Source organism: Ambystoma mexicanum, chromosome 2p, assembly GCF_040938575.1.
Source record: "Ambystoma mexicanum isolate Mex_15411 chromosome 2p, UKY_AmexF1_1, whole genome shotgun sequence".
In the NCBI taxonomy this organism is placed as follows: domain Eukaryota; kingdom Metazoa; phylum Chordata; class Amphibia; order Caudata; family Ambystomatidae; genus Ambystoma; species Ambystoma mexicanum.
In genome coordinates this window covers 781,376,995-781,390,152 of record NC_090923.1, presented here as the reverse complement: position 1 = coordinate 781,390,152, position 13,158 = coordinate 781,376,995, and the positions used below count along the sequence as shown (strand labels likewise).

Genomic DNA, 13,158 nt, shown 5'->3' with positions numbered 1-13,158 from the left:
AACTATTCAAGGAAGTGACTACGCTATTGGGAATAAAGCACAAATTATGTTCGATTTATCATCCTCAAAGTAATGGCGTAGTGGAAAAGATGAACGGTCTGTTAAAAAGCAGATTGTCAAAACTGTGTTTTTCCCTTAAAAAGACCTGGATGTACTGCCTGCCTTTGGCCCTGTTTGAGTTACGAAATCAGCCAAGTAAAGACCACCATTTGTCCCCGCATGAGATCGTCACGGGAAGGAGAATGCACACAGCGCATTCGCCTCTCCGTGAACGTTCTGATGCACACAGAAGTGCAGCGATATTGGGAGAGGAGTTCACAGAGTACTTGAAAAAACTGACACGGGCAGCGCGCGTAATTGCGAAGCAACTAGCCCCCCCCTCTACAAGAGAGGAGGGGAACACAACAGAAACAGAGACACTGCCTGAAAAACCATTACAACTAATGCCTGGTGACCTTATATATGTCAGAAGTTTTGTGCGAAGGTGGAATGCGCCACGTTTCCATGGCCCTTATGAGGTAGTGTTTTGCACACCCACAGCAGTAAAGGTGAAGGGCCTACGATACTGGGTGCATTTGACAGACGTACGCAGAGCCTATAGCACCGTGGAAGGTGAGGTGCAGGACGAGGCACAGGCAACTGCGGACAATGAAGTTGTGCAGAATGAATGATGGGAATTTTGTGTGCATTAAGCGATGAACATTGAACGCGACTGGCGCACGACAAGTGTACTGAAATAAATATGTATATATATATATATAAGTTTTCACAACTTTTGAAGGTTTTTGTGGTTTTTTTTTGGTTTTGGAGAAGTTTTTTTCTCTCGACTTTCCTCTTTATATATGAAATAATGTACGGATAGTAATGATTGTAAAGTTACCTTGTCTGTGGACACACCCCCTCCCTCACCCACTCCCATACTTTGTCGAAAAAATGTCACAACGTTATAAATGTTTACATGCTTGTACTTAATGCACTTTTATGTTTCAAACAGGATTTACTATGGCATCGAATGGGCAGCCTGCAACTAATAGATTTGTTAGATTTAGAGAAATGTTAGTAGATAGATTGACATATTCATACGAATGTGGTTTATCAATGTGTGTTATTGTGTTCTTCATCTCAATATTTTGCCTGGTGACATATTGGGTCATAGCGTTCATCTCTATCGAGATGAACGAGGGGGGAGGGGGGAGTAACACCACCCTTGCCCCTGGCACGAATTCAATTACAAGTATGAATATTAAAGAAGGTGATTTTTTGGTCTGGGATGGATCACACCTTGTATGGGGTTACTATACTGCACCACCCACTGCTGCCCCGTCACAATCAAGAGATAAAGATATGGAAAATGACACAATGTCCCTACCTGAAATATATAACAGCCCCACTACCCTTCCCGCCCCGATACAAAACAGCGATTTGTTGTTTATTGAGGAAAATGGAAAAGTAATTACGATGACAGAACACAAGTTCCTATATGAGGAATTGGAAAAGGGGGGTGGGAATGAGAAAGGGGGGCCTATTCTTTCACCTATCGAAACTAAAAGGTATAGGAGGAGGGAGAGAAGTAGGCGAAGAAGAGAGACAAGCAGGAGGGGGTATGATGAGTATTATGGGTTAGGATTAGACAAGATGGAAGACCCACGACACCCCCACCAAGCAAATAAATGGTATGCAGATATGAGTACAACAGCTAAACAGACAACCAATGAAAGCTGCTATGTCTGTTCGCTCATCCCCCATGCATCAGGTACACCCAAAGTGTTGTTGCCAAGAGAATTGCCCATTGTGGATGCCCAATGTCTCCTTCATCTCACACTGTGTAGAATAAAGAACACCTTCCAAGCACACGATGTCTCTTTCAAAATGATACAGGACAACAAAACGTGCTATTCAAAAGCGTCTGGAGTGGTCTGTCTTAAAGAACCTTTCTTTGCAATACAAGGGACGCTGTTTTCCGAAAACAAATGGAAAGATGAAGAAGTACTGTGCAAAGCGGAAGCACTGAGAGGTGTCCAACCGGATAAGCTGCGGTGGATGGAAAAAACGTGCTTACCAATATGGAAAGAACACATCTCTAAACTAACATGGGTAACAGCGATGGAGAAACCCTTCAAGCTACAAAGTGAAATACAAAACGAACTATGTTTCAAGGGAGAAGGAAAAGTGGCAATGGGAACGAATAAAAACTGTAACAAAACTCTCACCATCCCAGACATGAAAAAAGGAACAGCAGCACTAATGGACACATACTGGGTATGCGGGAATCAGGCTTACTTGCACCTTCCCCAGGCATGGAGTGGCAGCTGCTCAATGGCCACTTTGCATTCGGCCCTAATGGTGATTCCAGAAAGTCACGTCGACGAAAATAAAAGGACGCAAGGAAACGTGAACAAGGATGCGACGTCTCCCACTGCAGAAGCGCACCTCTATGTCCTGTCCTCCGGAGGGAAAGAAGAGGAGCTATCACGGAACAAGCGAGCATCGAACTACATATCACAAGCATCATCCGATTTATTGGCACAGATCCCAGACAGGTATCGCCTGTTCAGCTCCGTGGAAACATTTTTTGCCTCACTAGTTTCAAGTGTCCAAGCAAGAGCAAATGCAAAATGGCTCCAGATCACACGGTGGGAACTGATTCAGCTGGCCAATGACACTGAAGAAGGGTTCAACATAATAAAGGTGGAACTACGAGCTCTGCGACTAATGACCATGCAGAACAGGTATGTTCTGGACCTGCTAACAGCGATCGATGGAGGTGTTTGCCGAAAAATAGGAAGTGCGTGCTGCACGTTCGTACCTTCTGAAGACGCAGAAAATGGGTCCCTGTCCCACGTCATTGAAGCAGTACATAACCTGGGAGAGAAGATGAAGCTGGAAGGTGGGGCTAAAGATAGCTCATGGTTCGACAATATCTTCTCCTGGGTTCCCTCATGGCTTGGAATGGCGATGAAGTTCTTGATACCAGTTGTGGTGGTCCTCCTCGTGGTGTTCTGCCTGTGCCAGGTGGGCCTCCGATGTTGTGCTAACGCAGTCCCTAACGGTGCAATGATGATGGTGACAATGGGCAACTCTGGTGGTACAATTAAGGCGACACAAGAAGGTCATGTACAGACAGGAACAGATAACACTCCCAGGTACCAGTTAGTGCCTATGTACCGTGATAAGTACATAGTAGATAAACTATGGCACACCACTATCAAAGAACCACGAGACGTGGAACTGGAATGGTATGAGGAGGTCTGGGTAGACTTGGAAGAAACTGGTGACTGTATATATTTAACATGTACACCAGATGAGTATGCTAGAAGAGGTGAGAGCTTGAGGGGGGTATGCAGAGCCTGGATGCCTAGAAAAGGAACACCTGCATGGGATGACGCAGTGATAGAGGAGCAAGAATGTAGAAGATTAGAAGAGCTAAAGAATTCGTTACTTTAGTAACGAAAGGGGGGAAATGTAGGGGAGGACTGGCCGCGAGGCCCTCCTCACCTGCAGCCTTCTCCCCAGGTGAGGACCATGACTCGGTGGGCGTCCCCTCATGCCACCCGGGCCCAGGTGGAGGAGGGCTCACCCGCCGACGACATTGCCCACACGTATCCGTTCCCTGCATATACCAAAAATCAGTTAGGCCTAGAAGCCATCTTGTCTAGCAAACATGGCGTGAGTTCAGCACACTGTAACGAGGCCCCCACCTTTGGAGGGCCTTTCATGCATCTCTGCCGCCGCAATAGCCCTGGTAGATCCGCTGCGAGCGCGTTCCCATGAGAAAGTCGGGTATGAGCTAACCCGAGATGCTAACACTGTAACATTTTATCGTTCACAATGTAATATTGCACCCCGCATGACCTGGTCCGCGAGGCCGGGGTGACGGGAAAAAAGCTGAAGCATCACTATCTGAAGAAAATAGAAAATAATTCAAGTATTGGTATTAACGAACTACCTCTGTTTAAACAGATCCTGTAAACTGTGAATAAACCATAAAGATGTAACGTTACATGATACCACCCCAGGTCTGGACTAGTGCTGCTATAACCACAGAGAAAGATGTCGACCAAATGTATAGCCTTTATCTGTATAAGTGTTCTTACAATTTTATGTAGAAACCTGAACTCATATATGTTTTCTTAATCACCTAAAGCAGCGAGCATCAATTTCTGTAGGCCATAACCTAGAACTACCTCGTGTAACGTCTAATGTACATAAAATAATCACACCATGTAGTAAATATAATGTTAGGTAATGAAAAGGTACTCGGACCGACTGTATTAAAGAAATGTGTAACGAAATTGAAATATATATGTGTGTTTAAATAACATCAAAATAAGGCGGAACATTATAAAAGTTCTGCATTCAAAAGTTAGCAACGCACGAGGAAAAAACCTTTGTGAATATATGCAAGGCCATTCTCCCTCCCACCCTACCAAGCCTGCCAGATAAAGAAGCTAAGGCCTGTGCCGCGCTCCCTCACCTCCCCCAACCAAGCTGGAGCCGCTTCAGAGAGTCAGAGGCCCCGGTACCGCACCCAAGACCACAGCCCGCCACCTGTGTTATTTACAGCACGGTAATAAACCCACGTTTGAATCCACTGATCTACCAGCACCCTCTCGTAAATTCTACAACCCCCCCCCTAGACCACCCCAAGAATCAAAGACGACCCCCATCACTGGGACAAGACACAGAGACCCATTTATGTAATAACTTCTAACGCGGCAGACAGACGTGTATCATTCGGCTCAGGCCCCAGAGCCCAGCCCCTCGACCTAAAATACCGGTCAATAGGACACAGGTAAATCTCACCCCAGCCGACAACCACCGGACCTCTCACGAGGTGCATTCCTCATGTGTTGCGTTTATTTTATAAGACAAACTGCTGAGCGATTTATTGATGAACTTAGATGTCGTTTCTTGAATAACTGCAGTGTGCATGGCCTAGGGCAAACGAGTCAGGAAAGGTATTCATCTTTGTCACAGGCTGCCCCAGCATACCAACACCGCTCGGATGACCTCAAGCTGGCCTGCCAGGCCCAACCCAAACCCACGAGGCTGACCAGTGACGTCCTCATGCCAAGACCAACCACGCTGCAGCAACACCTATAGTTAGTCGACGCCACCCAATCCCAATTAACTTGTGCCCCCTATAGTGTGTAGGTTCTGATGACGTTTTTTGTATTAGAAATACGCCTGTCTTTGCTATTGTCAGACAGAGCGCTCTCGGAGGTTGCAGAGTTCTTTGCATGCCCTATTCTTTGGATAAACTCCCACTTACGCTCACCCGCACTCTGTCTTGGTCTTATTCCCATTACGGGAGAGTGCCTTATTGTCTCTCATTGCGGGGAGGATCGTGCTGAAATTGGGGGCGCTTCCTTTCAACCATAAGGAATATATAATGTGTACATGTAATTTCAACAAATTGTGTATCTGGGAAATATGTATTTGAATCAAATATAGATTTGTGGGCAAATTGACCAGGGGAGGATCCTCTGACCCATAAACAGACCTCATCATGATGACAATCCATTTCCTTCCCCCAATCATGGGAGAGGGGAGAATTGGGCCAATGACAAGTAGAGAGGGGCAGGCTCAGTTATGCCACGGACACACCAACTTCCAAAACACATAAAAAGAGACTGCTGGGACAGGTAGGGGACATTCAATTCCATTTTCTGCGGAACGCTCTGCCGGGAGACTCCAGACTTCACATCCATCAATCTTCAGACACCAGAAATTTACTTCAGAACTTAAAGCAAGGGCCTAAACCCACAAACTGAGAACTCTTCTCAGCAGGCCTCAGCATCCTTAAAATCATTTGCAAACTATTCCACAGCCGGGCGAGCTGTCTGAATTCTTTTGCCAAGAACTTTTGCCAGTACCCAGAAAGCAGTGTTACATCCAGAATCCACTTGATCTGGACCGGAAAGCAGAGCAGTATCCAGAACCAGAGGCTGCTGTATCCAGAGAGGCTAGACCAGCAGAGCAGAGCTGACCCAGACCGCTGTGAGCATAACCAGAGATCCGGATCACTGTGAGCAGAACTGGTGCCTGATTGACCCGCCGAGCAGACAGAACCGCCGCCGGACGTGTTGACCAGATCCGTGACGAGGCCTAGTTCAAATTTATATTGTGAGTACCTAGCAGAACTGTGCAGAACCAATCTCTTAGTTAAAATAATCTAATTCAAGCTATTTTAACCTAAGTAGAACTGCCTCCTAGAAATCGTGTCATCTGTCATTTTTAAAGCTGCACAACTGTCACCTGTCAATTCTGCAGCTGCGAGCTGTCACCTGTCATTTTGAGTTTTACTTAAATCCGAAAATCTACCTTTATTAAATCGTCCGTATCTCTGGAACCGTTAGGGCTAGGAACGAAATGTAACTTTCATTTTAAAGCTGTGATTCTAGGCTTTCTAACGAACTGACTTTCTACTCCCTATACCTTTTCCGCAATCGCGATTTACGCACTCGCGAAATCTACCGCGATTTGCGATTTGGCTCAATTTCTCCACTTGTCAAAATAGCAGCTCCAATCCTTCCTTTGTTTAAATCCGTTTGCAACCTGGTAATAACTCATAGAGCATTGCTAAAGTGAGTCTGAACTAATACCAACAAGCATCTCTCACTCACCCTGAATCTCTAGAGGGAATTAAAATCAGTTAGCACATTTTCCCATCCATTGCCATCACATTTAAAAGCATTTTGGGCCTGTGTTTCAAACTTCTACCTGTTTCCTCTAAGCTTGCTGGGGGGGAACTCAGTTCCGTATTGTATTTGATTGTATTCCTGAAGACTGTGTGTGTTACTTCCATCTCCTTGCATTGCATATTGGGGGGGGGGGGGGTGAATTGCCACCAGGGGAAAAGTGAACATATTATCTCTTGTGAAACCATATCAGTTTATTTTCTGTACTGCATTTATTCCACCTTGCATTTCCTTGAAACCATAAAGCATTTCAGCTACCTCATCCTCTATACTACTCCTAAGTAATCAAGTGTACCACTGTAACATTACCCATTGTGGATCCACATCATATATCTAAGTGTACTATCAGATATTAATTTGTTATAAAAGTGTGACACATATATATTGTTTAATTTTTCAAATAAACCTTTTAATTTGCAAAACAAATCTACTTCTTGGCTCAGTGGGGTCAGGGGGATTCGAAGAGGGGGGTGTTATACAAGGGTTGTCATCCAGAGTACTGAACTGGACATACAAATACATCAATAAGGGTTTTCCTCAGCATCCCAGACTAGGCATTGACTTAGCTGTAGTGTTGATTGAATATCCCTTACAGTAGGAGGAGAGGTTAAGGTAGCCAAGGAGGAGGAAGAGGGTGACAGAGAAGTGGCAGAGGGGGCAGACAAGGAAGCCGAAGAAGGGAGAGAAGGGACAGTGAGAGAGGAAAGGAAATTGATAAGGCTCAAGAAGCATCTATCAAAGAGGAGGAGGAGGTTGGCCTGAAGGCCTTGGGCCAGGACATGTGCCATTCCGGTAAATATTAATGATGACCTGGGAGGAGTGGAAGGAAGCCAGGAGGGCCTCCCACCGGGTGCCACCCTTAATGGGAGAAGAAGATAAAGGAGAGAGCACAGAGTCCATATGAAGAGCGAAGGAACGACAAAGAGGATGTTGGTAAGAGTCTGTCTGGAGGAAACACTGGTGTAGGTATCAGTGATAGGGAGGCCTTTTTGTATTTCTGCTGACCAGACTTAGTGAGAATGGTCAGATAGTCAATAGAAAAGCAGTTAGAGAAGATAGGAGAAACAGAGAGCACCATAGATGATGCAGAGGAGAGGGGGAGAGGATAGATGAAAGGGGTGTGGATGGGGAGTGGGAGAAGAAAGGAAAGGGTGGGGTAGACACCAGGGGAAAACACGCAGGGGGGTGCAAGTAGAAGAGACAGAACGAGACAAGAACAAGTGGTAAATGTATAAACAAAACTGAACTAGATTGATTGCTCGGGAGAGAGCACAAAAGAACTCAGGGCAATTGGATGAACAACAACCAGGTTAGCAGGGCAACCAGAAACCAGAACAGCAGGAGGAGAGCCAAGAGGAAGGAAGAGCACAGCAGTACAAAAGACAATTCACAGCAAAACCAGAACAGACGGTGGAAGAAGACTGAGAAGAGTGAGAAAAAACAAAGCAGAACACAGAACAGTACAAGGCAAAAAAACAGCAAAACCAAGATAGTTGACGAGGGAACCTAGAAGAAGGAAGAGAGCAGCAGAAACCTAGAGCAATCCAAGTAAAACAGAAAACATAGAGGGGGAGAGCAAAGCAGACAGAGAGCAAAAGACCAAGGACAGAGAAGCGCCAGGGGGAGGGTGAAGGAAAGACCAGCAGGGGAGCAAGGACACACAGGGGAGGAAACACATGGGTAATGGCGAACTGGAGAGGGAAGGGCACGGGGCACACGCGATCAAGGGATTGCAAGGGAATGCACGGGCAAAGGATGCGCAGTGTGATCAACCAGGAAGTGGGGTGCGAGGAACCAACACAACTGAGGATCGAGGGACCATGCAGGCTAGGACCCACAGGCACAATAGTCGCCAAGGATGGAGGAGGCGCTGGAACACATGCGATCACGGCAATGTGAGGAACAACCCAGGCCGAGGATGCGTAGTGTGGCCAGGCAGGGAAAGAGAGGACGTAGAGGCTCACGCACTCGCGGAATGTGAGGGGCCACACAAAATGGAGGTGCGCCAAGGATGGAGTGCGCGGATGCACACGCGCTCACAGAAATGCGAGGGACCACACATGCTGAGGATGCGCAGAGCAATCAGACAGGGATGGAAGGGGCATAGAGGCGATCAAAAACTGCAAGGGGCCATGCATGTCAGGACCGCACAGCAGGTGCAAAGCCAAGGATGGAAATGGCGCGAACGCCAACGTGTAAGAAAATGCGAGGGAGCACACAGGGAGTGGATCGACAGATCACAGCCGACAGGGATGAAGGGGCGGTAAGGCACATGCGATCGAAAGATGGGAGGGGCCACACACATCAGGAACACACAGTGTGTGCAAGCCAAGAATGGAAGTGGCGTGGACGCACACACGTAAGGGAATGCGAAGGACCACTCTGGGAAAGGCCCAGGAAAAGGGGGGTAAGATTGGAGGTGGGGAGAGGGGAACTCAAGGAGGGGTGGGAGGGGACAGCGCAGGGAGCAATAGGGACGGGACATGAACAGCAAGGGCAGGGGACGGGGCAAAGGCGAAGGTTTCAGGAGACAGAGAAAGGGAAAGGGCACAGTAGAAGAGCTAACAAGCGCAATGCCAGCTAACTTCCCCAACTCATTAACTGGCAGCCACAGACAGTAGGGTCAATCGACCCCACTCACTGTCTGCGCTGCAGACCCCTTCTTTTGCCAAACACATGTGTTGCTCAACACCGCCACGTTGTCCTGCGAGGGCTTTGCCACAGAGGGTCTGAACCTCAGATTTTATAGGCACGGCAGCGTGGATGTTACAAACGTGTTACTTGTCGTCGGGCAGCACATCCTGTGAACCTGCGTTGCTGAGCACTGCAACCTTGTCCTGCGAGGGCTAGTAATACATTCTCTGGAGGAGAGTTGTGCAGCAGGCAAGAATAAATATGTAAAATATGTGCAGATGAAGAATTTCAGTGTTACCATGCAGTGAGCACCTCTGGCCTAAAATCCAAAAAGTAAAGACGGATTTCTACAGTACAGACAGTGTCGGCGGGATAGAAGAGTCTCGTCAGCACCACATTTTCTGCTTTACAGAAAGTGCTGACGAGACTCTTCTAGCCCGCCGAAAATGTGGTGCTGATAGTTTAAAAAGAAAACATATAAAAGACAGTCCTATAATTTAGATTGTCTGCTTACTACTTGTGCAGTCTGCCATCTTGTGGTCTTTTAGTGTAATACCTTTTTAACAGTCTGCATACAAACTTCATTTTTATACAGAAAAGCAACAACTTTGTAAGGCTTACTGCCTCTTTTCATCACCAACAACACCTCCAAGTTGCTGTTAATTAACACCTCTTTTGGCTGGTGCTGAAATGGTGCTCTAAGCTTCGGAATACAGGCCTTGTCAGCCCCTCACACATGAGGTGGTTGACAAGGCTGTTGCTATGCTATAAATCACGGCTTTGCAGGAGTGGCAGACTTGATATATTGCTGCCACTCTCAGATTACATCAGAATTCATTTTTTCATGGAAACGTATCTTTCAACTGAGACACGACACTTTTCCATTTTAACATTAACATGCATCTCTGATCTGAAACAGGCCCTTTGCTGCTGGAAAGCACACAATTTCCCCTGCAATTGTTCCACCCACCTCAGAATGGTATTGCTGGAAACTGGAGTGGAGAATGCCAGCTTTCCAGACTACATTTAGCACGAGCTCAGAATCAGGCCCTAAATGAAAGTGGCTGAATGTTACATTTAGTGGTTCAGCTGAATTCCAGTTTTACATTTAAAAAAAAAGTGAATTTCTAAAGATTTTGGCTTACCGTTTCCTTTGGTGAAATTGTAAAATAGAGGATAATCTCCGCGGCCACTGAAGGCATCAGCATCGTTAACTAGGGCCTCCTTCATGATGTCATAGCCACAGAGAACCATATATCGCGTAGGCCCAAGGTGAACAGTATACAATGAGCCGTACTTCTTATGCAGCTGTGGAGAGAAGACACTACTCAATGTCATACATTTGAGTTTGGGTGACATCTCTCCTGATGGGAAATTAAATGAGACAGGTAGGAGGCAAATTACAGCCCAGAGATACAAAAAATTATGTTCCCCTTGTTTCAATGTATTTTTCAATTGGTTTCTATACATTCACTGAACATGTATTGAGCTAAACCGGCAACAGGAGGGCGAAGGTAGCTAATGGGGACTTCAAGTTAGGAGAGGTTGCTCTTAGTTGTAAGGTTCCATGCTGCTTTATAATATCTATTCTACGCCTTGTTTTGGTCTCCTAGACGGTCTGGGTGTCAAATATGTAAATTACGCAGACGACACCCAGATCGTCCTGGAACTAACAGGCTATTAGAAAGTGGACACTTTGCTGGTTACAGGAGTCTTTGACACCATTATAACCTGGATGAGAGACAACTTCTTGGCATTAAATGACGAAAAGACAGAGATCTTGATTGTTGCAAGTGTGGCTAATGTCAAGACTCTTGACCCCCAATATAAAGAATCCCTAGTTGGAGGGGCCACCATCCAGGTCTCCAGTTACGTTAAAACATCGGGAGTGGTTTTCAACAGCAATCTAAATTATGAAAAACATGTTGCCAATGTAAGCTCCAGCTGTATGTATACAACTCATTTGTTGCGGCAGATTCAACCATACCTCTCAGAAGTCAATGTAAAGAAATTGCAGACAATCCAGAACGGAGCCATCAAAGCAGTGTGTTGTTTAGGATGCAGAGACCATGTATTCAACTCCTGGAGGAAGCTGCACCGGCTCCTCATTCATGAAAGGGTTCAGTTGAAAGCATCCCGCCTAGTATAAAAGTGGCTTGCTGGCACAGCCCCCAGGTATCTTCAGGCACGTATCAAGAGATTGTCACATAGACTAAACCTGCGCTCTAATGATAGGGGCATTCTATTCCAACCACACTTTGAAATTAAGACATACAGTGACCTGAGCTTTGAAGCCTGGGGGCCAAGAGTTTGGAACAACCTCCCCCTATCCATTAGACAACTGCCCTCATCAGTTAAATTTAGGAGAGCCCTCAAAACTTATCTGTTTGATGGAAGCAATATTTCCTCTGACCTTACCCATTGACCGGACAGTTACTTCAGTGTATTTCGGCTACTTGTTTTTTGTTTGTACTGTCTGTCGAGTGCCCTGTGGCCTGCAGGCGTGTTGGTGCCTTAAAAAAATCCAATAAACTAGAGCATGAATGCTCTGCAAATGGACATTACGGTACTAGCCTGCCTTTTGGAATGTTATTGCCCATAGACACTGTTTTAGATATCAATGGTCGTATCACTGAAGATCACAAAAGGAGAGAATGTGCTAACTGGATGGAAACAATAGTGGGTAGAACAAAACACATTAATAAACAGTCTTTTATAAGCGTTTATATTGTCACTACTGGTTCTGTATGAGATATTTACATTTAGGTAACTGGTAATTCTATATCCCAAACACTAGGAGCTCTTCACCATTCTACTAACGTGAGGATGTCTCAATCTTGTACTTATCTTCCACTCGATCACAACACAATGCATCCCACAATTCTTAATTCTCACTGAACTCCTCTCCCTTTTCTCAGTCCATCTGGGTCCTTTCCTCCTTGCCATCCTCCTCATCTCTTCAACTCTCCTTCTCCCCACTCCTATTGCATCTCTTCCTTCCACCCCTCTCAGAAAATGGTTCTTTGCTGACCACAACAGTTCAATCTCATTCACTCCCCTTTGCCTCCCTCTAGTGCTTACTCCATCTTCCTGCCCACTCTCCCTACTCTCAAGCCTGAGCTCTGGAGTGCCCAATTGATGTACAAAAAAATCTCCTTCCTCACGGACCACATTGGCACTCACAACCCCACATTTATGTTATGGGCATACCGAAAACCTGGACCACTCCACACAATACCACTATCCCTTTTGCCATTCACAAAAACCCTGCCACCGTTGTGTACTCCTTCAATACATTCAAAAGAGTGTTTGAGGTTCATGAAATGATCATCAACGCCCACTTCTCTCCTCTCTTCAGTCACCTTGGTTTACTCATACCCACCTCCCCTCTGCACTCTCCCTTTTCCCGTTTCTCACGATGTTTAGGCCTCTAGGCCCTGTGCAGTCCTCCTTTTATCCTCTCTTTCAGATCCAAGACGATCTTGACATTCAGGATACTGCTCTTAACTGGATTGCTTCATACCTCTCTAATCATTCCTTCTTCATTTTAGAGCACATATCTGTCATCAGTCCTCCATTGTTTCTTCCTCCTCCTTTCAACAACTCATTTCCTCCTTTGGGTTTTCTTATCGTTTATTTGCAGATGACAATCAAATAATTTCCTCCCCTTGTCTTACTCACAATCTCTGCAAGTATATTTGAGTGCATCTCAGCAATCCATCACTAGATGGCACTTTGTTGTCTCTCTTAACTCCATGAAGAACAAAGACAGCTACCTTCCTGCCTTCAATGTCTCCTCTATTTCCCTTACTCATCCCACTTG

General features: G+C 45.9%; 1 protein-coding gene across 1 annotated transcript in view; it reads right to left on the bottom strand.

The window, feature by feature from the left end:
* Positions 1 to 13,158, bottom strand: part of LOC138567794 (cytochrome P450 2F2-like) — an 832,705-nt gene that overhangs the window by 699,876 nt on the left and 119,671 nt on the right. Inside the window, exon 2 of the mRNA XM_069646284.1 lies at positions 10,481 to 10,643. Within this exon, the coding sequence (XP_069502385.1) occupies positions 10,481 to 10,643 (163 nt within the window). The remainder of the gene's footprint in view (positions 1 to 10,480; positions 10,644 to 13,158) is intronic.